The sequence below is a fragment of the Pogona vitticeps genome, chromosome 3 (genome assembly GCF_051106095.1).
Source record: "Pogona vitticeps strain Pit_001003342236 chromosome 3, PviZW2.1, whole genome shotgun sequence".
Classification (NCBI taxonomy): domain Eukaryota; kingdom Metazoa; phylum Chordata; class Lepidosauria; order Squamata; family Agamidae; genus Pogona; species Pogona vitticeps.
This window is the reverse complement of record NC_135785.1, coordinates 231,886,853-231,912,885: the sequence shown is the minus strand read 5'-3', so window position 1 is coordinate 231,912,885 and position 26,033 is coordinate 231,886,853. Positions and strand designations below refer to the sequence as shown.

Genomic DNA, 26,033 nt, shown 5'->3' with positions numbered 1-26,033 from the left:
GAGAGAACACATAGGACTGATCCACATGAATGAAAACCTTTCCTTCCTTAATGTCTACGTTATTGGCTCCCCCTCTTACGGCTTTTCCCCCCTCTTGCTTTCATTCTCAGCCATTTTAAAGAGTAGCAGTGGAGCCAGCTATGGAGGAGCCAGTCACTTAGACCCTGGAGATGATCCGTGGGAGCAAGAGCTTGTGGGAGACACAGTTGCAAAAAACAGATGTATCAACACACCTGTGCAGCTTGGCACCACAGCACTCCTGGCCTCACTTCTTGCCCCCATACATTCAGGCCAAAGCCTCAATAAAGAGATAAATCAGCCTCTCTGTAGGAAAAATATGACTTAAATGTGCAATTGAGTGGTGGACATTTGAACAATACTTTTCAGCAAAGCAATCTATCACCTTCTTTCGTAACAGTCTCATCTAGGAGGTTGAATGATTACTGTTTTAGAAGCAGAAATCACTGGAGCAGACTTCAAAGAAGAGCCTGACCTACTTTACTATCAGATAAGGCATAGAGATCTCCCTAGCACAGGTTCCTTTCTAAAACCAATGCGGAGGATCAGGTTGCTTTCCTTCCCCCACACAACTGCCATGGATGTGTTTCCTATTTACATAAGAGACATACACCGCACCGCTATCTTAGAACTGCACAGCTGGAAGGGATCCTATGGATCACTGAGTTCAGCTCCTGTCAAACAGTCACAGTGGGGAATCAAACTCCCAACCCAGACTATTAAACAACTGAGCTATCCAGCAGTCATATATGATTACTCCCAAAATAATAAAATCAATAAACACACTCAATAATGGTAAAATGATAACTGAAATGATAATAAATAGAAAGGGTAGTAAAATTGATACAATTTTAATCTGCAATTCTAACATACAATCTAAAAATAAAGCCACTAAGAACTATCAATCAAACAATCAATCCGCTTACTGGCATATACAAAACACCTAGTCAAAACCTACATTCAGTAAAACTTGTTTGCAACTTTATGGAACAATATCAAAGTTTGTTCAGATTCAATGTAGTTTTACTATTTATGCCATAAGACACACTCTCCACCCTATCCCATGTACCTTATAATAATGATAATAATAAAAAATTGTATTGTCATAATTAGCCCAGTGATTACATCTGAAGATCCTTAAACCTGGCTCAAGGAGGGAATGCTGGTTCAAACTGTGCTATTTTTGGCATGTTCACTATGTGTGCTAAAAAGCATGCTACTTTCTCCACCCTGTCTACCACCCTGTTGTTTAACAGAAAATGCTAAGAACTATGTAAGATACAATATAGAAACTGTGTGCAGTTCAAAATATCTTTAGAAGTAACATAAAAGAAAATAGCTGTGTCTAGGTGAAACCGAACTTTCTATATAGAGGAGAATAATCCTTTAAAAATAAAAATATTTTAAAAAAATTAAAAAGGTGGAAGCCATCAAAATTACAGGTACAAAAACAGAGTACCTTCTGCTTTGCCTTTAGTAAAATTTGCCCAACATATGATCAAGTTCTTTTATAAGGTGTCCTAAAAATTAGAAGTGTGAATCCCTAAAAATTAGATGAAAGATGCAGGCTGTGAAACGCAGACATTTGATACTTTCTTATAGAATCTTATAACTGTATTGGATGCTCTTCTCCCCAAATTTACAGCCAAAAGAGCTGGAAAAGCAGCTGCAAAAGGTTAAAACAGTCATTCCTAGGCTGGTCCTGGAGGTTCACAATGCCCAAAGAATAGCCACAAAGCATGGCCTGGTTCACAAGGGTGATTGAATTAGGGGTGAAATGTGGTTATGATGACAGGACACAACTGGACAGCCCAAGCCAGACATTATGAGCAAGGATTCTCAGACAGCAATGGCATGAAAATTGAATTTGTTGCATCCTTTACAGCATTTACATATACAGTAATACCTCAGTTTATGAAATTAATGCGTTCTACGGGACATTATGTAAAGCAAAAAATTTGTAAACCGGAACGCAGATTGCCACAGGAACGGGGGCGGCACTATAAACCTCCAGGCACAATGCATTCTGGGGAAACTTTCTTTGTAAACCGAAACAAACAAACAAAATGTAAACTGAGGCATTATTATCCATGGATTTCTGTTTGTAAACCGAAAATTATGTTAATCAAGGCGTTTGTAAACTGAGTTACTGCAGTATATATCCTTTTGCAGGGGAAAGACATCTCACAGAACTGTCGGTTTGCGAAGCAGGGACCAAACATTGTCCAGCGAAATTCCCCCATAGGAATCAGTGTTTTGCGAATCGCTATAGCGATCGCAAAAAGTAAATGTCTAGCGAAAAAACTGTCATGCGGGGTAACTGTCTAGCGAGGCACTACTGTACTCTGAATTTTGGAACAGATTAGGCTGGAATGTCTCCTTGAAGGCTGCAGGGCGGGTTGGCTCCTATCTGTATGACTTAGGGGGTACAGTGCAGGTTGAAAGGATTCTACACAACTCTGCTTAGCACCATGCCTTTTTCTTAGCACTGGTTTGGAAATTACCACACTCCCTCTACAAGTTATCAAAAAGCCTTTTTGTGCAGCAGCCTTGAGTGTGAAAACAGTTTAATGTTTAATTGCTCTTACCTCTTATTAGATCTACTCACACACATACTTACCATTGACACTATCACCACACCGCCATGTTTACACAAGAAATAGCTTTCAAATTTGTCAATGTGACTGGATGAGATGTGTGATAAAAATATTTAAACTTTACTGCTAGAGCATCCCAGGCCATGACAGACACACATTTTTGAGCACTTGCATTATCAGGCAGTAATGGCTAAACTAATCTATGATTAAAAATCAAAATACTTTTGCAGAAACAAAAACACTAAAACCACAATCCACAAAAAACCAAAACCCTAATGAATTTGATAATAGCTTTTCAAAAGTTTTCTACAAAATCACAAATCAGTAAGATCGATCTTTTTTTGCAATATTCCATGCTCTTTTCTTACTTTAACTGTCCATTCTCTTCTGACGATGCGTAAATGTTTTCCATTTCTTCTGTGTTCAAGCCCAGCTCAGAGCCATAGCTTTGCTGTACAAGTTGCCAGAATTCCTGCTTAGTCAGTTTCTGGAAAAAGAAAAACAAAGAATCAAGTACACTTGGACAGAAAGTTAGACACTTGAAACAAATGTGTTTTGTTCAAATCCTCTCATCAACTTAAAAGGCCCCTACTGAGCATTAGTACTAGCAATCTATGTTTCATAATACTGTATGCAGCTGACATTTCTTAGTAAGAAAAAATTGAAACATTTCTTTTATGCAAATCTTTCAGTCCTCATAAGTAATCAGTACAAATATATTGTTACAGATGAGATAATTTTTAACATCACCTTTAAAATTGTAAACTGACAGGACTACTCCTTGCAGCCATTGTGATCTAAGACCATTACAGTCCCCTATAGTGCCTCTCACCCAAATCCTGAAATTAAGCATGCTGGGGGGGGGGGCGCTTTCCAAGCCATGTTAAATGCTATGAACAGCTGCATCCTCTCAGCTGACATTAGTTGTGCAAAACTAGGATCTTCTCTTAGCCATTTGCCCTCAGTTCAAGCAGCTTCTCCACTAAAGAGAAGCCAGTCAATGGACCACAACAAAATACTGTAACATGTGAAGTGGCAACGTAATATACTGTACACATTGGCACATTTGTGTGTTTCACACATTACATAATACATCAAGTTACCTCTTTGCTGTCAAGTAGAATTTGTTCTTTGTAAAAGGCCAGGACTTTTACATGCAAATCTCTGTTGGTGTGGAGAGCAACAGGAACTTTCTTCCTTGCCAATATTTTTAACAGGGTCTTGACTGTGAACAATTACATGTGTTATATAAAACACCCAATATACTTCTCCCATACCCATTTGGTGGTAATATTTGAAGGGAGGGGAGGAAATGCTACTAAACGTGCAGTTAACATGTGTCATAGTGCAACGATTAACCAAGATCCCAGCTGAATCTCCAGCCTGCAGCTGTTTACAGCAGCATGTCCATAGCAAACAGAGTTGTATAGTTTACATCATGTCCCTGATGCAGGTTCTGATTAACCATTAAGCAAGATTAGCATGTGCTTAGGGCGGGGGTGGGCAATTAATTTCTATAGGGAGGCCACATGAAAAATCTGAACTGTGTTTGGGGGCCGAACCAACTTTACTTAAAAATAAAATGAAACAGTGATGTTATGATTGTTTTTATTTTAAACTTGTTGATCTTCACAAATACCAAAGAGGTTTTTTGCGGTATGTTAAAGATAAGCAACTAATCAACTTTAGACAAAAAGCTATAAATGGTTTTGATGTTAACAACTGTCCGCGGGCCGGACAGGAGCGGCTTGCGGGCCGTATGTGGCCTTTGGGCCGCATTTTGTCCAGGTCTGGCTTAGGGCATCAACAAGAGAAGGGGGCACCACAGAGGTTTTTTAAGAGCTGGAGCTACCAAGGGCCGTGGTGCAAATGGTGCACCCTCCCTAACAAACCACATCCCTCCCTCCCTCCCTCCCTTAGGAGCCCCAAGAAAAGCCACCTCCCTAGCTAAAGTAATTGAGTATGAACTAGTAAAAACTAGAAAGTACGAAGAGTTGCCTAGTTGGGTGGGGATAAAGATAAAAGAGCTGCTGGTCTTTTAGACCCATGACTTCTGCACTATATGTGCAAGCCAAAGAAATAAGTCACTGTCATAAACACACCAAAAAGGGGTTTAAACTCTTGTTTGAGCTTTCCGTAAATTGCATACACGTAAGTGCTGCTTTATTTGAATTTCTCCACAGTCATAGAAAATTTGTCTTATATCCAAGAAGCCCTATTTTACTTGGTTATACATTAATCTTCTTGCTTTATTTGAAGTCTATTAAATGACTTCCAGACGGTGCAACTAGAGTTTGGTCCTGGTGGGAGTTAAGTGGTAACAAAGGTGGGCTTGTCTATTTTTCAGTGTACTTTGAGTTTAGCAAGCTTTGTTTTGGTAACTGGAAAGTAAATGCAGCCTTTGCTTGCAAGTCTGATTGTTGTGGAAAACATCAGCGAAAAAATATCACCTTGGAAATGAAAATAGGTTGACTGGAGGAAATACTACATATTTCCCGTAATATCCACACTGACTCTCAGTGTTTCAATTTCTCCCCTACGTGAAACCACATCATCATCGTCGTCGTCGTCGTCGTCGTCGTCGTCGTCGTCGTCGTCGTCGTCGTCGTCGTTATTATTATTATTATTATTATTATTATTATTATTATTATTATTATTATTATTATTATTATTATTATTATTATTATTATTATTATTATTATTATTATTATTATTATTATTATTTCCTATCCATTTGACATATCTTAAAGTACTAACCAAACATGAGAATGATGGGACAGAACTGTACTTCAAAACAATGTCCTGACACTGCGTAGCTCTGCACCCAACTGTCCCCACAATGGATGTCTTCAGGGGCGTGCGTCTTAACACACATAGCTGTACAGATAAAGTCTTCCATGTGATTCAGCAACTCTCTACTATCAAGAGACGAAATTGTGTGGGACCCTCTCTATGTATGCATAAAGGATTATCTTTGCAGATGCTCACCTTGTATAGATAGATACCTTGAAGATGAGAAGAACACTCCTAAATATATGCTAAGATAACACTTAAAATGGGTTGCTAAGGAATTGAAATATAGAACATACACTACTCAGCTATGGGTTAGATTCAGATCAATGTCACACTTGAAATAGACCTACTGGGATCAATAGGATTTAAGTTAATGTTAACTTGTACCACAGATTTCAGTGGATGTGCTCCAAACTTCCATCCAATCCTGTATATATTTGATATTGATGGCTAGATAGAAGAGGCTGGAGAAAGTAATTATCAGCCTCATATAAAATAACAATTTCTGTAAATAGATTACCAAGATGGGAAGGATGTTATGTGCAGTCAAGTCAGAACTGACTTACAGCAACCCTAACACAGCTTTCAAGAGAAGTGAGATATTTAAAGAGTGGTTTTACCAGTTCCACGCCCTCACTCTATACACAACACCACACTAGGTATCCAGGAAGAATATACATTAGAAATACTATGGGTAGCCCTCTTTTGTAGTTAATCTTAGGGTGTTTACTCTTTCTATTATTATAAAGCTACAGTAACATATTCATTCAGCCAGATTCTTAAGAAGATTCCCTATAGAGTAAAGCAGTTTGTTCTCTATTATACTGGTTTTCTTTCTTCTACTTCCTAAGGGACAAATTCTACAGACATGGCCAAAAGATACAGCTTCCTCTGTATGCAAGTGTGCTAGAAACGTACGATAACTAGGATCTAATGGAACTCTTCTGCTCACAGAGCTTCCTAAATTTCTGCCAATCTTTGCCACACTAAGTTTTTTTTCCCTGCTGACCTAAAAGGGGTGGATCACCACATTCCATACATTCCTCTTGGTTGCAGCTACTTGTGCCACAGTGCATACTCTTCTGATAAGCCACCTAACATGTAAGAATGGCAATGAAAACAAAAGTGTGAAAAAGCCCTGTTCAATGATAAAATGCTGCTTATAGATTTTCAGACAGTGCAATCATTATCTTTCTGAACAAAAGGAAATATTACAAATAAACAAGCACAGCATATTGAAAGCTAAAGGATATTCCTTTAGCAGGCAGCACAATTTGCACACTTTATTTGAAATGGTGCACTCTCTCTCCCATTCTGAGGGCTATTTATAATTTCTCTTCATTATATTTTGGAGCTTAACTTAGCATTGCAAGGGTGTTGCACTTCTTCTTGATTTTTTTTTCTATTACTCTTATTTTCTTTCTGTCTTCATCACTTTGTAGCTTCTTTGGTTGCCCACACATTATGATCTTAAAAAGTCCTCTGACATCCTCCTCTTGGCTTTAATTGAAGTATGGGATCCTGTAGCAGGGAGGGGACTGTTGGCTGCTAGACAGATGACGATACAATGAATGACAGGGATTCATATACGTTCAAGTTACCTTGTCAATAAGGCAAGGACTAGAATCACAAATCTCACCCACGAGAACTTCTCCAAAATTTCACTTTTTTTAAGAAGGACTTTTCTTTAAACAACAACTGAAAATTGTCATTAAAAAATTTCAGCAGAGCAGTAGTAGAAACTATATCATATCACCCAATCTTGTTCAATCTGAGGTTAAACAAACTTCTGCTTTGTTAGCACTTGGGGACCACCAAGGAACACCACAGATCTCCAGCTAAAGCTATGAATAATCTTGCTTGAAATCACTTTTCACCTAGGGTGGAAGCTCTTCAAAGCTCTGATCTCCATTTCCTAATTGTCTTCATGTGTGTTGTTAGCTATTAATTCCCCCCTTGTTCTGTTTTTTAGTGACTACTAATAAAGTTCCATAGCAAATGCTATTAGTACTCCGGGAGACAGTGGAAGACACGAGGGCCTGGCGTGCTCTGGTCCATGGGGTCACGAAGAGTCAGACACGACTTAACGACTAAACAAAATAAAGTTACTGGAAGCCACTATCATTCAGAGCTGAAAACACTAGCTAGCTGGACAGGTGGTCTGACTTAGTATAAGGCAACTTCCATTAGGTCTTATGGAAGTTCCTATTCACATAAAACCAGTAGCAATTACATCAGATAAAAAGACGCATCTTGAAACACAATACTGTATTGCCAGCTATGTCTCTAGCAAACAACGCCCCACAAAACCAAAGATTCTGTAAATACATACAATACTCAGAGGAGAGACAAACAAGTTTTTGCTCAGCTGAAAATATCTAGTCAAAGTTTATTCATATACAATATGGTACCTAGAGAAACTGTTTTGCAGCTGCCTTATAAATAAAAGCAGTAAACCAAAACATCAATACGGCAAAGAAAATCTAGTTGCAAGAGCAGAGATTTAAGATTAGCAATATTTTGACACATTTTTTGAATTTATTCCCACGTTGCATTATTTACCTGCCATCCTCTGTGTGATAATAAAACCTTTTATTTGCAGCTCAGAAGGCAAGCAGCCTCATACTGCCAGTCAGGAAGCTGGACACCTCATCAGTGCAAAGTCGGCTGAGTTTACTTCAGGACTGAGAGAAACTTCCCTCCTTTGAAACCATTTGATAGCATTCACAGAACTTCCTGAACTTCCGGCAGATTTTCTTCTCAAGTCCAAATACCTTCTAAACTATACTGAAAGCAATTTTTAGGTTGAACCTTATCAAAATCACTTGGCCTACTCTTTAATCTAACAAAAATCCTGGAGTCACTGAGATACTCTTTTTAAAAAATAATAATAATAATTACACCTACAGTCTTGCAAGAGAAAAGCTACATTTATGTAACTTCCTACTAGAGGCACTTTGAACACTGCTGACACGTGGGCAGGTCTGTTTTCAGAACTGGAAAGTGTGCTTTGCTTCTGTTCAGTTTCTTGGCCCCTCCCACCAAGCAAACAGGTAAGCAGGGCTGAGAGAGAGAGAGAGACAGAGGAGAGAGAGAAACACAGCTTTGGATTCCAAAGAATCTACAAAGACTTTCGAACTAGCCCCTTGCGCAGAACACCTGGACATAAAGGAAAGAGGGTGTAATTTCAGCCACTTTTTGAGTGACTTTTTTTTCTATTGTTCAGAGTCAATTAACATAAGAATGCTTTAAGTCTCTGATGTTATCTCAGAGCTTCTTATGGTAATGCTGTTACTAATTCAAATCAAAGCCAGTCAGGCCAGAGTTTGCTGCACGGGAAGAACCTAAACAGCATTCCTGGGCAGAATTTACTTGTCTGTTTCTCCCTCAGCGCTTTCGGTAATATGCCTGTGCACATATCTGCCCTCCCCCACCACAGTAAGCTATAAATGGGGTAGGGGACGAATGACATCTCACTGGAATGCCCAGCAAAGCCTAAGCATCTCTAGAAAAGCCACTACTCTATATGAATTTTCAACCAATGGCTGTCAACCAAACTTTTGCCATATATATCAGCTTTCTTACTTAGATCGAGAAAAAAATTGTTGCAGGGTAAGCTTTATAATGCTTAAAGCTTTATTGTATGTGTATATGCCATCTTGTCATTGCTAATTCATGATGACCCGACAGGTTTTTCAAGTTATGTGAAGTATTCAAGGAATAGTTTACCATTGCCACACACACCACTGTGATTTTCCATGGCCTAGCAGGAATCTAAACACTCCTGAGTTCTTGTTTGACACTTTATCCACTAGAGCAGTGGTCCCCAATCTTTTTAACCCCACTGACCCGCCTCGCTCATGCTCATGCATAAAGGAGCATGCACTCTCATGCACATGCGCAAAGGAGCAGGACGGCGCTTTGTGGGCACGCATGTGCTCATGTGCATGCACGAAGGGCGGCATGGTGCACACAGGCACTTGTGTGCATGCACAAAGGGGTGGGGGAGCATTTGCATGGGTGCAGGCACGCACCCACAGGCGCAAGGGGGCTGTGCAGGGGGGAGTGCATGCAGGGGTGGGGAGGAGGTCTGTCTTTGTGGCCTGGTCCAGCTCAGGTCATGGACCAACACCAGGCCATGGAGTTGGGGTTGGGGACCTCTGCACTACACCACACTGGCGCTCACATTTTATTATGTCATACTTTTACTAGCATTTGCTATGGAACTGCTTTCCAGATCATTGCTTTCCAGATCATTTCTTTTCGCATATCACTATTAGCAATGTGTTCAGGAGGTAAAAATTATGTCTTCCACCCACTATAGGGATATATGGGCATTTATGTGCGTATACAACATTATTGGCTCCCTAGAGACAGGAATTTTCCTTCTCCACACTTTCTTTAATTCTTTTTTAAAATGTAAATCCCACACAGTTGTGAAGATATCTTCCAAATGTGAGCTGTTATGTATATAAAATATATTTGTTGGAGCTTATGGAACCCAATGGACAGTTCATCTAGATAGACTTTAGCCTTTCTGATGAACATACCAAGGACTCTGCAAGAGAAGAACAGAATCCTATCTAGTCCTGATTCATATTTCCCACAATAGGAAAGGGAAGCCCACAAACAAGAAATGGGGGCAAGAGCTTTCTCCTACTATTGTTTTCAAAATAATCTGATATTCAGAGGAATCCTGCTCAATCAGTTAGGCCAGGTCTCCTCAATTTCCTCAATCAAAATGATAAACATTTTCCCTCTAAGGGGAAAAGCCTTCAACCACCAACAACATTATAATAGTAGACATGTATAGGAATCAACAAAAAAGGCCCAATACATGCAGGAAAAAAATAGCTGAAATGCTATAGGAGTAGGATCTTTATAAACAAACAATCCAATGGATTCTCTCCTGACAGAAAAAAATGAAGCCATTTTTCATAACACTTTCTGCTCAAACAGACAGTGTTGTTGCAGTTCTTTTACCTATCCTGATAGCCAATCTGTACAAAGTTTATACACTACTCTAGTCACTGCAATGCCTGGCTCACTCCCCACGTCACACAGAACCCTCCCAAACTGCCTTGGTTGAAGTATTTCTACTCTAGCAGCCTGGAATTCTTCAAGCTTTTCATTCTTTGCATTATCTGGAGACTATACATGTTGACATAAATCTTGCCAACGAAGTTGTTTCTGCCATGAAAGCTTTTTTTAAACAAACTTTTAAACTTTCATTTAGTGTGAATGCTTTTTAAGGCTCTGATCTTCGTCTGCAAACTGTTTTCATGAATGTCCATTGTAACTATTAATTCTGACCTTGTGTTTTTCAGTGTCCACTAATAAAGCAGCATCTCTGAAAATGTAAGAACTCATTAAATTCTAGAGGACAAGTTTTACAAACTTGTGGAGCTTTGTACGTATACACTGAAAACACCATACAGAGAACAAGGGAAGAGAAAAGAGGAGGAAGCTCCCTTAAATTTATATTTTTTCTGGGCTCATAGTGGGCCAGTTAGTCATCTGTGTGTCCATCAATGTGCTGCTGCTCAATCTTAAATGCTCACTTTCTCTCTCCTAAATCATGAAGCTGTTTGACAGCATTTCACCTGGCATTTTAGTCTTCAGTGACTGCTTCTCAATTAAAATGGTCCATATTAAAGACTTTTAGTATTGTCTTCAGTGTATCCTTGATTTGTTTCTTTTGTTCACCATAATATTGAGCACCTTCAAAACTTCTTTGTGGTGAGTCAGGAGCTGTCAGAGCTGCGGAAGTTGAACATGGCCACAGGTTGGGAGCCATAGATTGTTCTGGAAGTTTCAAACAATTTCTCAGTTTCTCCTCAATTCACAAAGTCCAGACTCTCCTCTGCCTTCCTGCTGAGCCATGTGTTCTGTATCTCTCACAATTCAAATTGCAACTTGTAATGAATTTTCTTGAAAGCAGTTTTACTGGAAGTGATTTGTTGAGCTGATAAACTTTATGTAGTTAATTTTTTTAATTCAAGAAAATATGCAATTTCCTGATCATTTCCATCAAACCAATCTTGAACATATAAAAATAGTTGAAATATAATGGCAACTATCAGCATTTTTTAAATAAAAAAAGCCTAAACTTTACATAGTTTTTAACTAGCTGGATAGCTCAGTGATTTAAGTATCAGGTTTTATATCCACAGGTTGAGAGTTCGACTCCCCATTGTGCCTCCTTGTGAGTAAAGCCACTCTGTGTGATCTTGGGCAAATTGCACAGTCCAAGGATAGCCCTAGAAGAAGGGAATGGCATACAACCTCTAAGTATTCTCTACCAAGGAAATCCTGAAAAGGGTCACCCTAAGTCAGAATTGATTTGTCAAAAAATTAATATACATAATTTAACGAGGAGTATAGATACACTCTTTGTACAAAGCTGATTTCTGGTCTGATCTTCATCTGATGCAAAGAGAAAAGTAAAATAAGATGCTCATGATTTCACAGAGCCTACTAGCATTAAAAGCTGCAAGGCACACACATCGGCAGCAAAGTACACACCAATGACCTCTCAAAACATCTTATGTTTTCCATAGTCACGCTTCTATCATATCAAGGCAATGGTTTTCCTGATTACTCCATGTTTTCCTAGACCAGGTTTATTTTGTAAACCAAATCTCACAGAGTACTTCAAAGTCCTCATCAAGGTCCATGGGTCCACTGTTATGTCCAGGGCCTTAATCTGCAGTGGCACTGACATAACCAGAGAGTTCTTCTCTTATTCCAACAGATTCTCCGAAATGTCCCTCAAATTCAAGCTTAACTTTTTACTTTTCTAAACTAAACCAGTCTTCCACATATCCATATTCATCCACTTATCATAAACTGCAATTTTATAATAATATTTATCTTACCCGGTTTCTCCGAAAATAAGACCTAACCTGAAAATAAGCCCTAGTATGATTTTTCAGGATGCTCGTAATATAAGCCCTATCCAAAAAATAAGCCCAGTTAAGTAAAACCCCGCCCTCTACCATTGTGCAGCAACCAGAAGAAGATGGCATGACTGTATTTGAATAAATGTAGATTGCTGTACATGCAAAATATAAAACATCCCCTGAAAATAAGCCCTAATAGGTTTTTTGGAGCAAAAATAAATATAAGACCCTGTCTTATTTTCAGGGAAACATGGTATTAATGTGTTGATGCCAGCTGGAAGTAGTTGCTAAATATCTGTAGAGATGGGCATGGCTAAAAGGCACAATGGTAAACCTGGTACAACACCACTGTGAAATCTAGAAGTACAACACAATTAAATCACCAGCAATATCTGTCAGAACAAGCCATTAACAAGAAAGGCAAATAAAGACCTTTCCCACCTACATGCTAGTTTACCTTTTCCAGCAAGGCATTCTGCCACAATCGAAATATGTGGAGGTAGCTTCTGTCTCTGGCACTGAACGAAGTGAAGAAAAACTGCGGAGCAAAATTACAATTCATGAGTTTTCACAATAAAAAGTTCAACAACATCTGGGGGAACCACAAGTTGCCTATCAGTGACACATTCAGTGAAGTCTAAATGTATGATTGAAGCCACTTGCCATCTTGTAGAGGTGCCATCAGTAGAGGTTCACTGTTCTGTTTATACTTGAAATGAGACAATTTTTTAAATAGTCTCACACAGAAATACATCTCTGAAAAAAACAAAAAATATAAATTGTATCACACCTTCTCTCCTTCAGTAGCAATCTGGATGGCATTTGGAATAAGCCGAGCTGTCTTCTCTTTAGTCATGAAGGTTATATCCTTCAAGGCGATAGAAATCTAAAGTTAAAACACACACAAGAAATGAAACAAAACATGAAGCTGTATAAACAGCCTGCTGAAGTAAATATTCTTAACATAAAACATGAGTTTTCAAACTTGCTACTCTTGGGGAAATACTTCTGTATCGCTTGCAGTGAAGGCCTTGGGGGGGGGGTGAGAGAGGAAGGATGCTTTAAGGCAGATACTGTAAGGACGAGCCTGCTTTCCAGATGTTGTTGGCAGTTCAGCCTCCATCATTCTCCACTACTGTCTATGCTGATTCAAGCGGCTGAGAGTTGCAGTATGACCAGGGATGGGAACATCAGTAGGAAAGATTAATACATTAATTAGAAATATGCTTCAAAAATCAAGTCTGATTTTCTTTAGATTGGAAGAGGGAAATTGGTAACAATAAGGTCAACTTTAAAACTTAAGAAAGAACACCATGATAACACTAAATAATAACTATTTTGGAGAAACATTAATGCAAAAATACAAGCTTAACTTACTTACTTTCATTAAAAAAGTAAATGGAATTAAGGTGTACCTTTCTGTTAGAAAACGCCCACTTGACTGAGAATTATTTTACTATATTAGTTCCTATCAGTGCCAACAATATCTTGAAGACCACACTTCACCCACCTTCAGACTAAGAACATGAGAAGACAAACTTCCCTCCTCCTCAAAAGGCTCCTCTGATTGGTGGGCTACACAATTGGAATTTAGGTGTGGAGGATTCATGCTTTTCATTTAACTCATATACCTTAGGTGTTCCCACTAACACAATACTGTGCAGCAGGGAGAAGTGAAAGTGTAATGGGGAAATGAATAGAGAATATAGTGTGAACGCTCTGGCACCTGTTGGTGACAAGTTATTGTTAACCTGTATTACCCAAGACTGGCTTTTGTGGAAGCACATACCAGTAACATGGCAAAACTGGCAATACTGAGAAACCTGCCTCTGAGGGAAACATGCCCTCCATAATTCACCTTCTTATTGAGAAAACCCTCAAGAAATCATGAGGTTCCTAAGGACACACATCCACAGGGATGTAGGGGTGCCACTATTTTCTTAACATACTGTAGATCAAAAAAGTTGGCAGCAAATGAACAGCCTCACCCATCACTGTGCTTTGGGTTGGGTAAGCTATACCTAGGGAGTTATACAAAGATGACAGATGTCTGAAGGGCAAGACAAGCACCGCTAAAACACTTGTGAATGGCAGTTTTACAGTACTTGTCAGCTAAAAGGCAATAGCTTCTAATCTTCTTTCATTAAATAAACAAACAAACCCAGAACTTGAAAAACTTGCTTTTTAGGACTAATAATAGTCACATGCCATCCAGTCAATTCTGACTTACGGCAACCCTTTTCAGGGCTTTCTAGGTACAGAATACTCAGAAGTAGTTTACTATTCCCTTCTTCTTGGGGATGCCCTGAGACTGTGCAGCTTGCCCAAGGCCACACAGCCTGGCTCTTTTTTCAAGAAGCACAGTGGGGAATCAAACTCCCAACCTCTGACAAAGCAGCCAGATACCTAAAACACTGAGCTATCCAGCTACATTTTTTTAATTAGAGCTCCAAGAATACCCTCCCCATCATGTTGGATGAGGGATTATGGGAGCTGAAGCCCAAAACAGGAGATTTTTCAAAGGTCCTGAAAAAAAAATCTCTATTTTAAAAAGAGCTTTCCTTTTACTTTACTTAATTATTAAGCTAGATAGAAAGGAGAGGTTTTTCCTTGCTTTATCCAGTCAGTGCTCTTCTGTTCTAATAATTAATTAGGGACTGAAATAGACTTTCCCAGCACCACAAGGACTGTGCTTTCACTTTTTTAAAATCCTACTATATCCACACTAGTGGGCTTAATATAGCTGTTGTGGAAGGATTTCAATATAGATTTATTATTTATAGCCTTTGTGTTGGGTGCCATTTTATCCCCCCCTTTAAATATTTCTTTTAGGTACCATAGAAACATTCTTCAAGCTATTTTTAATGAAAAAAGAACAATAGTATAACACCATGATGCTGTAATTTTAGGTTTATTTATTTTAAGACCACCTGAGATTTCCTAAGTAGCATTTACTTGAAGGACTTCCAAATTCTTTGCAAACTATTATTACTTATATTTCATTATATATGTCTCTCTATATAATGTCTATATATAAAAATATCTTTCATTTTTTAAAAAGCTAGGTAGAAAAATGTTTGGTGGTAATTGTTTAGCAGAGCTCAAACTGCTTGATTTGTGTCTGAGGCAATAAAATATTATACCCCTGTACTTTCATAGCAGTTATTTTGATTATAAAATGATTAAAAGAAACCTGTTCTAAAACAAATATATTTGTCAACAGTTAAACAACATTGATATGTTTTTATTTCTGAAGTCTACCTACCATCAAACAACTTGGAATATTAACTCAAGTATCCTAGTTCTTATGATTTGGATTAACTTAACTGTTTCTGTCTCAAACTTTCTATAATGTCACAAAGGAAACACCATTCTCAACAAGAAAGGAAAAGGGGGAAAAGCAAGCAGCACAGAATCATGATCACATACAGTACAGAAGTCTGAAATTACTGAGAGTAAACCCTATCCAAAACTGAGCAGACAGTTTCAACAAATCACACCAAGAAATCCTACCTGAATCTCCACTCTGATTTTGCTAGACAAAGAAAATCACTCCAGGTGATTCATAATTAGTGACAGAAAATAAATCCCCATTTTATTATTAAACCTCTTTTGTACTAGAAAATTCAAACAACATCCCAAGAAACAAAAGGTGAAGCAGAAATCTTTTTAGAAAAACCATCACATGGACAACCACACATGCACACACACGCCTTACTGTGGTCTCCCATCGGAAGATGTTGCTGTAGAAACAAAGCCAGTTTTCAGAGAGATACAGTCGTCCTTGAAGAAGGATATCCTTCTGGAGGGCACAGGCATAATCTGAACAAGGAAACCATTACTGTATGTTTGTCTTACAAATGCAGTTTTTATGTTATGTTATCTGTTGTCAAGTCACATCAGACATGTAGAGACGCCATGTTCCCTTTGAGATTAAAATTATAAAGTATTTTGTAGATAATTGATAACATTCATTTCTTTCATTTGTCACAGGGATGACAGCAACAATTTAATTTCAGAACAGCTTCGGACCCTAATTTTTCCAAGTGTGCCACTGTTTTAATATGTGCAGGAAATCAGCCTGTACTTATTCCTCAGCAAGCCTTTAAACTGGGACAAAAACAGATTGAGAGAAAGGCATCTCTTGCTAGAAAATAAACTTGCTCATTTGCATGTATTTTAAGATATACATTTGATCCTGGTGTTTTTAAAAATAATGACACATAATTTTTGCTATACATGCAACAGTCTGCTTAAAGCAGGAGTAAGCCACACGTATCCTGTAGGGGCTGCAAGCCTGCAACTTCCATGATCCCTGATCATTGGCTATGTGGTCTACAGTGGATGAAGCTTCAGCCCAGCAGTATATGTATGGTTGTCATAAGTTTCACAGCCCCAGTTTACAATCTGGATGTCTACAGATATACAGTACAGTACATAATCCTTAATGGAAAATCTACCACAGAAACACAATCTTGATCAATGTTATCAAGATGCCAATTTTTCTCTGTTTACAACTACATTTAGGAGAAGCCTCTTCTGCATGTTTGTAGTAGAAAATGGCTGAGCATAGCTCCAACGGACAAGAAACTAGTGACCATCCCTAGCTCATCTATCCACCATGGACCAGTTTTTCAATATGTTAAATATGAAGGGCCAAAAGGCATATAAAGCTAAATGTGCAATAACGTAGGTGAATTTTCCCATACTCTCAGCACAAAGGGAGAATAAAGAGAAAGGCAAAACGGACTGGGGCAACTTAATCCCCTCAACACACGGTGTTTCAGTAAAAGCCATTTTCATACCTGAAGCTCATGCTTTCCCACAGGAAGAAAACTAACATTGACCCTAAATGGCAGTTTAGCTCCCAGAGGAAAAACTAACAGCTGGGAGGAAGAATTTCAAGGGAAAGGAGGTTTGACTGAATTGTAGCCCCTACCCTACCTTCAACTAATATACAATCTGGGAGTAAACAGATTTCACCCTGTTTCTCTACACCTACAGTTTCTCACTCACTGAGGAATAAGCATTGCAAACCAACATAAACGGAAGGAGTAGGAGTGAAAATTTCCAGGCCAGATGGCATAGCTTTATGTAGATTTGGGGTTTTCACTCTCTTTCCAAACTAAGCATTTGATGTGGCTCTCTTCCCACTTTTTTAAAAAAGGGTTTCTCCACTTTTAATCACCTGCCTCAGCCTTGACTCCCTGCCACATGTTGGTGGATAATGACCAGAACTGCTCTAGTATATAATGTACTAGATAATGTAATGTCAGATTAGCATAGATTGAAATGAACAGAAAATGGTACGTTTGCATTCTCCTGGACTAGCAAAGTTTGTATTTGATGCAATACATTGTTAATCCATCTGTTTTCATTCTTCAAATTCACTAGTGTTTTTGTCCATAGACAGTTTCCGTAGTCACGTGGCCAGCACGGCTAAACACGGAATGCCGTTACCTTCCCACCATGGTGGTATCTATTTATCTACTTGCATTTGCATACTTTTGAACTGCTAGGTTAACAGGAGCTGGGACAAGTGATGGGAGCTCACTCTGTCGCGTGGATTCAATCTTACCACTGCTGGTCTTCTGATCTTGCAGCACAGAGGCTTCTGCGGTTTAATCCACAGCGCCACCATGTCCCTTGAGTTAAAAATAAGTCAGCCTTAAAAATTTATTGGCCGAAATCCTGTTGTGCAGTGCACAAATAGCATAACTTTTATGTACAAATTGTCATAAGTGTCGTAAGTGAAGAAATCTCTGTACACATTATCTATTGCACACCGAGTCATGTGACTCAGTATGCAACATATAATGACTATGGCGATTTCTTAACTTACAATAATTCACATCTAAAAGTTATGCTATTTGCATAACTAAGCAACAGGATTTCAGTCATTGTCAGAAACATTTCACAATGGTCCTACTCACAGCTATTTTCAGCACATTGTTACATAAATACAGTATGTGGCAGCACTAAATTTTTATCCACAATCACCTAAGACACTGTCAAACATTTGAAAAACAGCTGGATGTTACTAAATCACAGAAGTGGAAAAATTATATAGACAGCTTAAAAAAGAACAAAATTAAACTTCATTCTAGTAATGTTGCAATTTTGCCATTTTATTTACAAATTTCTGCTCCTGAAAATTCAAATTTTCAACATAAAAATGAACCTTGCCATTCTAAGGATTTCAACGTAGACCACACCTTAACTGGAATATAACTTCTTACCTACAACGAGCCTTTCTAAATCTGGCAGATGTGAGAACTGCCTCTTGAATTCTTCGTTCTTATATTTGTAAGAGGAGCTGGAGATCTGCAAAAATAAGAAATTAAGCAAAACAGTCATTTGGTGTATGTTATAATTGCCAGAGAGGGTTTTGCAGAAAGCAGTCAGAATTAAAAAGCACAGGTGTGTTGTTTTTGGGGCACAGATAATTAAGCATTGAAGTATTCTTCAAACAGTCTAACATAAACCCTCCTGTAGCCTGTATTAAGACCTATCACAAGAATGATAAACACCATCAACAAACTATGATTATCCAGGAAAAGAAATCTATAACATGGCCTGTGTTTCCATATCACTTGTAATCATGCTAAACGTGATGTTGCATCGCATAGTTCTCCTAACACAAATTGTGTCATTGGAAGGCATCACAACAGCAGCACCACAGGCTCTCAGAATAAAGAGGCGTTCTTGCTGCAAAACCTTTGAAAGTATGCCTGTTGCTTTCAGAAAGGTAGAATGACATTCAAAAAGCATCCTTCGTTGTCACTTTCTCCTTCTCATGTCCCAAGGTGCCAGAACATACTTTGACGCAGAAATAGAGAAGGTGCTAGCATATGGCGGGCACTTACTAAGCCTCAGCAGACTATGTTTTCCCAGGAATAAATACAGTTAGCAATCTCAGAATGACCAGTGTCTCTCACTGACACCACGTGTGTCAATTTCCCAGGGATAAAGCCTTACTCCCTGGCAGAAAGAGCACACATACACCCTAGAATTCCTGATTTCACCAAAGCCTTACTTCTTCCTTTGTTATTTTATTCACAATAATGACCAAGTCTGAGGTAAAGGTTCTGCTCACATACAAACTCAATGCATAAGCAAGAGTCCTGGAAAATCTCAACTGCTGCTAACATGCAGACTACATGCAAGCAGAAACTTCTCTTCAGACTCTTTCATCATTGCGTGAACAAAAGAAAGCTAGGCCCTCCCTCCAAATTTTTATGAAATCAGTAAACAAAAAATAAACATACCTAGCAACACTATACTATTAATATTTATCAGGGATCCTAGTATTAGACATCCAATCCTTGCAGGACAATACTGTTGAAGTTTTGTTTGCAACCTCACATGTGAAATGTAGTGTTGGAAAAGAGTTTTACAGATATCAGGACTTATCAGAAAGATAAGTAACACAAATTAAGTGTGGACTCTCACCAGAAGCTAAAATAACCAAATAAAGTTATTGTACTACAGTGGCATCATGAGAAGACAAGCTCACTAGAAAAGGTGCAATGCAGTGGCAAAAGAGGAAGACTGCACATGAGATGGATTAACTCAATAAAGAAAGCCACAGTCTTTTGTTTGTAAGGCCTTTTGTTTGGTGTTGCAGTCAAAGGAAACTTTGGAAGGTTCCTTTTTTGTGGTTTTATGAAGGAGTCTCACTCACTCACTCTCTCTCACTCACACACACTTTGGAAGGTTCCTTTTTCATGGTTTTATGAAAGAGTCTCACTCACTCACTCTCTCTCTCACGCACACACACTTTGGAAGGTTCCTTTTTCGTGGTTTTACAAAAGAGTCTTGCTCTCTCTCACACACACATACACTTTGGAAGATTCTTTTTTTCGTGGTTTTATGAGTCACTCACTCTCTCTTACACACACAAACACTTTGGAAGGTTCCTTTTTTGTGGTTTTATGAAAGAGTCTCTCTCTCTCTCTCTCACACACACACACACACACACACTTTGGAAGGTTCTTTTTTCATGGTTTTATGAAATTCAGTCTTGTTAGCACGTGTGCATGCACACGCACCTTCCCTCCCTCCCTCAATTTTCAGTTGCTTCAGCTCACTATGACCCTGTTTCCTCTCATTACTTATGTAGTGTATAAAATGTAGGTAAACACTTTAAAAGTCTGCACTCCTACAAATAGCTGATTTTCTGAGGGTGGCTTACTTTGGAGGAAACAAGTCCAGTATTTCAATGTACTTAATAAGCTTTACAAATAGGGTGCATTTAATTAGATTTCGAGCTGGATAAACACATTGGCAAATCAGCTACCATGTTCTCTAGACTCACAAAGAGAATATGGCTTAATAAGTAGCTGATGGCATACACCAAGATCCAGGTCTATAAAGCCAGTGTCCTGAGTACACTCCTGTACTGCAGTGAGTCCTGGACCCATTGTGCACGGCAGGAGAGGAAGTTGAACATGTTCCATATGCGCTGTCTCAGATGCATTTTTGGTATCACCTGGTAGGACAAAGTTCCAAATAGTGTAGTCCTGGAACAAGCTGGAATTTTTAGCATGTATTTGTTCTTTAGTCGTTAAGTCATGTCCGACTCTTCATGACCCCATGGACCAGAGCATGCCAGGCCTTCCTATCTTCCACTGCCTCCCAGAGTTGGGTCAAATTCATTTTGGTAGCTTCAAGGACACTGTCCAGCCATCTTGTCCTCTGTTGTCCCCTTTTCCTCTTGCCGTCACACTTTCCCAACATCAAGATCTTTTCCAAGGAGTCTTCTCTTCTCATGAGATGGCCAAAGTATTGGAGCCTCAGCTTCAGGATCTGTCCTTCCAGTGAGCACTCAGGGTTGATTTCCTTCAGAATGGATTGGTTTGTTCTCCTTGCACTCCAGGGGACTCTCAAGAGTGTCTTCCAGCACCACAATTCAAAACCATCAATTCTTCGACGGTCAGCCTTCTTTATGGTCCAGCTCTCACTTCCATACATGGCTACTGGAAAAACCATAGCTTTGACTATGCGGACCTTTGTCGGCAAGGTGAGGTCTCTGCTTTTTAAGATGCTGTCGAGGTTTGTCATCACTTTCCTCCCAAGAAACAAGCGTCTTTTAATTTCGTGGCTGCTGTCACCATCTGCAGTGATCATGGAGGCCAAGAAAGTAAAATCTGTCACTGCCTCCATATCTTCCCCTTCTGTTTGCCAGGAGGTGATGGGACCAGTGGCCATGATCTTAGTTTTTTTGATGTTGTGCTTCATGCCATTTTTTGCGCTCACCTCTTTCACCCTCATTAAGAGCTTCTTTAATGAGTGGTATCATCTGCATATGTTGTTGATATTTCTTCCAGCAAGCTTGGAATTCCTCCAGTGCAGCCTTTCACATGATGTATTCTGCATATAAATAAGTAGGGAGACTATATACAGCCTTGTTGTACTTCTTTCCCAGTTCTGAACCAATTAGTTGGATCATATCCAGTTCTAACTGTTGCTTCCTGTCGCACATATAGATTTCTCAGGAGATAGGTAAGGTGATCAGGCACTCCCATTTCTTTAAGAACTTGCCATAGTTTGTTGTGGTCCACGCAGTCAAAGGCTTTTGTGTAGTCAATGAAGCAGAAGTAGATTTTTTTTTTGAAATTTATACATTACTGAAACAGCGGTATCTACATTGGCTTGGGCATGTTGTGAGAATGGCCGACGGTTGGATTCCAAAAGATCTCCTGTATGGAGAATTAGTGCAGGGAAAGCGCCCCAGAGGGAGACCACAGCTGCGATACAAGGATATGTGCAAGCGGGATCTGAAGGCCTTAGGAATGGATCTCAACCAGCAAAACCAGGGAGCTGGCCAGGGGACAGATTATCTTTGCCTTCAGTGTGGAAGGGATTGTCACTCTTGAATTGGCCTTCTCAGCCACACTAGACTCTATTCCAAGTCCTCTATTTAAAGTACTTTTACTAATCCAACACCTGTAGAAGCAGGGATAGGACCTGGAATAAGGCTTGCCCCATACAATTTCAGTCTGGCATATAATCATATTACAAGTTGAGTATCTCCTATCCAAAAATACATGCACATAATTATTTTAAACGTTTGTATAAATTATCTGGCTTCAGGCCATGTGTACAATATATTACTTTACTAATCTTTCCATTTACTAGAGTTGATGGTTTTTTTCAATAAAAAAGTGTTTGCATCATTGAAATCTCTGTTATTGTGTATTTATTTGAAGAGAAAATGTGTTGATTAGTTCAGACAACTGTACGAGTTGTTTTTTCTAAACTAAAACCTCAGTAGTCAGGTTTAATTGCAGTGTTGGCACTTTGAAAGAAATAATTTGGTTTTGTGTTACAGTTTGGGCACTCGGGCTCAAAAAGGTTCGCCATCACAGCTCTAGGGAGTCCTTCCACAGCTAACATTACACAAACTAGAACTCTTGAGTCCCAACATTGCAATCACACTGCACTTCACCTTTGTAGGTGGTATAATGCCACTGCCTGTTTTTTCACAGAGTAATGAAGATTACAGAGCTACAGATATAAAATAGGCAGGCATTCCTGATAAAAGGGAAAATATCTAGCTTAACCATTCTTCTTCCCTAATAAAGACAACGGAATGTGAAGCTTAATGATTTCAGCTGTGTGTTGGGAGTGAGTGAGAAAGTGATCTTGTCATGCCAAAGATTTTGGAAAGAACAAAGACCTATTTGTTGTTGGCATAGAAGATTGTGGAATTGGGATACATGGGGCTTAACAAATTGCTTCAGGATGGTTAGTTTACTTTTAGGAGACAATATGCCCAGATGCTATGCTGCTATGCTATTCTGAGGGAAATACACTTTAGATATGCTCCAGGACTATGCTGTCCTCTATGGCTATGCTGATAGCAGGTATCAAGTACTGTACAGATGTTACTGTCATTGTTTCACTTGTGACCTCCTGATTTTCTTAAAACTTGTCTTAAAATTGCTTTTTGCCTTTTTTATTATTTTGAAATTATTTACATTATTTTGATAAAATTTAAAATCTTCTCAACATAAAGGCCTCATTACTCACTTCTGAGGATCTCTGGTATCAAATCCAAACTGAAATATACACACCCCAATGACTGACTGTGAGATCAGAGGCGAGGGGGTTGAAGCCCTCGCCGGAGTGTCGTCCTCCTCTAAGAGAGAACAGGAGGTACAGACAGACTCACCAGCCTCATGCGTCGTGACAGTACAACAGGGAGTAGACACCCGGGACCTAGAACAGGGGTTGACAAAAATGTCGGCATCCACTCAAACCGGGACTGAAAAGGCAGGAAAAGAAGCAAGGGTCTGTTGTGGAGGCGGGATATAAAAGGAAAGAGAGATGACATACCAGGGGACTGGGAGTTGATATGGATCGAAGATCCATGGACCGGGAAATGTGAAAAGATCCGGGTACCTCGGGAAGAGGCAGACTATCGCCAGAGGAGAGGCTTGCCTCCTCGGCCCTCATACTGGGGAGAATCCGAAGCCCGGGAGTGGCGACGGAGACTACGGGAGAAGAAAGAAGCGGTGAAGAGAGAAGAACGTGAGGGGAGAGCATGGAGGCTGGAGGAGGCTCGCCAGAGAGGGTTTTGGCCGGACCGTGGGCTCCCACCTCAGAAAGAGAAGATCCCTTTGACCTGGAGGGGAGAGATGAGGAGACCCTTCCTTTGATCGACCCAGGTTTGGACTCTTTGGACTTAGAGGACACTAACCCCTTTGCTAAGGGTCCATGGAACGAGTCTGCTTATAAACCGTTTTCTCAAGATGTATGGATGCCCTCGTGGGACCCGTTGGCAGCAAAAGATAAAGTTGTTACTGATTTCAAAGTTACAGATCATAAGTTAAATGTTCCAATAAATCCAAGTTTTGAATTTCTGACAACTGAGCTTCCTGTGTCTATGTCTAAACCTAAAGAGGCCTCTTTTGAACCTTCACACCAACTGAAAAGGCTTTTGTTTTTATGTGGGTGTGGTGGCAGTTCTACCTCAAAACGCTGTGGGGCAAATTGAAGTTCACAACTTTGCAGATTTTGAGTTCCTAGAAAACACAGCTGGACTGGTCTGCTGGGAACTGAGGTTCCAGGCAGGTTCTGCAGCCAAAACGGCAACAAGTCCTCCTTGGAGTCACCCATGCTCAGGAATATAAAGGTGACATGGCACAGTGGGCACAGCTAAGACCCCTGGGTACCATCACATCCCCAACCCAAGGAGGGAAAAACATACCAGAACCTCTATGAGACCCAAGAAGGTCCTACTATCAGGAAAACATAATGGAGAATGGAAAACAATCTGAAATCTACCTAACACACTAGTCTCCACTTGAAGGATGAATAAAACAGGAGATGAATATAGGAATCCAGGAAGCTGTCACTATTTGTCTAGTGCTGATTGGCAGTAGGTATAATGAAGAGGTGGGAAGATTAAATAAATTTGGAGGGCAGATTCTTATGTGTGAGAACCTCAGAGAGCTGCACATACCATCAAATAAATAAGAGTGGTCCGGTGGGCCAGTAGGCGGAGTATAAATAAATAAATAAATAAATAAATAAATAAATAAATAAATAAATAAATAAATAAATAAATAAATAAATAAATAAAACTAAAAACAACCTGTAATATGGGAGCTAGGAAGTCTACATCCAGACTTGAATAAAGAGGAGTAGTGGCAAGGGGTCTCTGACTATTCTAATCACAAACTGCTGCTCCTGGAGACTTTCAAGAAGAACATATTTCTCTTTATTTTTTTTCCTGGATAAAACTATTTGGTGGCAACAAGCTAGGAGATCATTTGATGAGATCAGGACCTGTAGAAACAGATCGTGATGGGAGCATATGATCCAGGATCACATTTTAGCCATCTCACACAACCTGCTGCCTCAGATGACAGATATCAATTTTGAACATTTCTGTATGTAAATCATATATTCTATGGTTCTGCCCATCCCCACAAGGTATCTTCTACACTGTCATTAATTAAGCTTTCCAGGAGGTCCTTGAGACCAGTAAGACCAGCTGAAGGAAACAAAAGACAATTGGAGAGTTTAAGAAGAGCACTGGCAACATAGAAGGTCATTCTTAAGCGCTAGTCAATCTCTTTTGATTTAAGAAGACCCTATGGATTAATGCCCTTCAAATGATTGACAGTTCTCTTATAGTTTTGCAGACTACAGGGTGTGGATTCTTTTATAAAGTCAACCATACTTCTAGCATCCCAAATTCCAATATGTGCCATGCAGCTTCTGATTTTCCTCTCGTATCTGTAGACATCAACAACTGAATATTCTTTTGGCTTTAGTACAGTTACTTCATTAGGCATACGTCTATTCATTCTTATTTCTTCCCTAATATATGATTGAGTGCCTTCCCACCAAGAACTCTCACCTTCCAGAACTATCTATTTATAGTGACTTATCACAGGACTTTCAAAATATAAAGCATTCAGAAGTGATTTACCATTATCTCCTTCTGCGTAGTACTAACAAGAGTTAGCTTGAATGTCAATAGTACTGTCTATGAAGGAGCTTCCACCAGTTTTTCACACCTTCTGCTACCCAGTAGCTGCTCTTCTAGAATTTCTGCTCCATCATCATTGGAACTATCTATTTTCTTCCATTGATGCAACTGTTAATATTTGACCATTCCACCTTGAATAACCTTCCTGGGAGTCTAACCTCCTTATGGTGTTTCTCTCAACTTCCCTGATACACTAAAACTCCCTCATCAGATTAAGGT

At 39.3% G+C, this 26,033-nt stretch overlaps 1 protein-coding gene across 4 annotated transcripts in view; it reads right to left on the bottom strand.

Moving 5' to 3' along the window:
• The window catches only part of GRAMD1C (GRAM domain containing 1C), a 67,654-nt gene that overhangs the window by 24,781 nt on the left and 16,840 nt on the right, over positions 1-26,033 (bottom strand). For all 4 annotated transcript variants that reach the window (XM_078389953.1, XM_072993827.2, XM_072993830.2 and 1 more), the window contains 5 exons: positions 18,550-18,634; positions 16,029-16,132; positions 13,101-13,196; positions 12,768-12,848; positions 2,984-3,102 (listed from right to left, as the gene is read on the bottom strand). In XM_078389953.1, the coding sequence (XP_078246079.1) occupies positions 2,984-3,102; positions 12,768-12,848; positions 13,101-13,196; positions 16,029-16,132; positions 18,550-18,634 (485 nt within the window). The remainder of the gene's footprint in view (positions 1-2,983; positions 3,103-12,767; positions 12,849-13,100; positions 13,197-16,028; positions 16,133-18,549; positions 18,635-26,033) is intronic.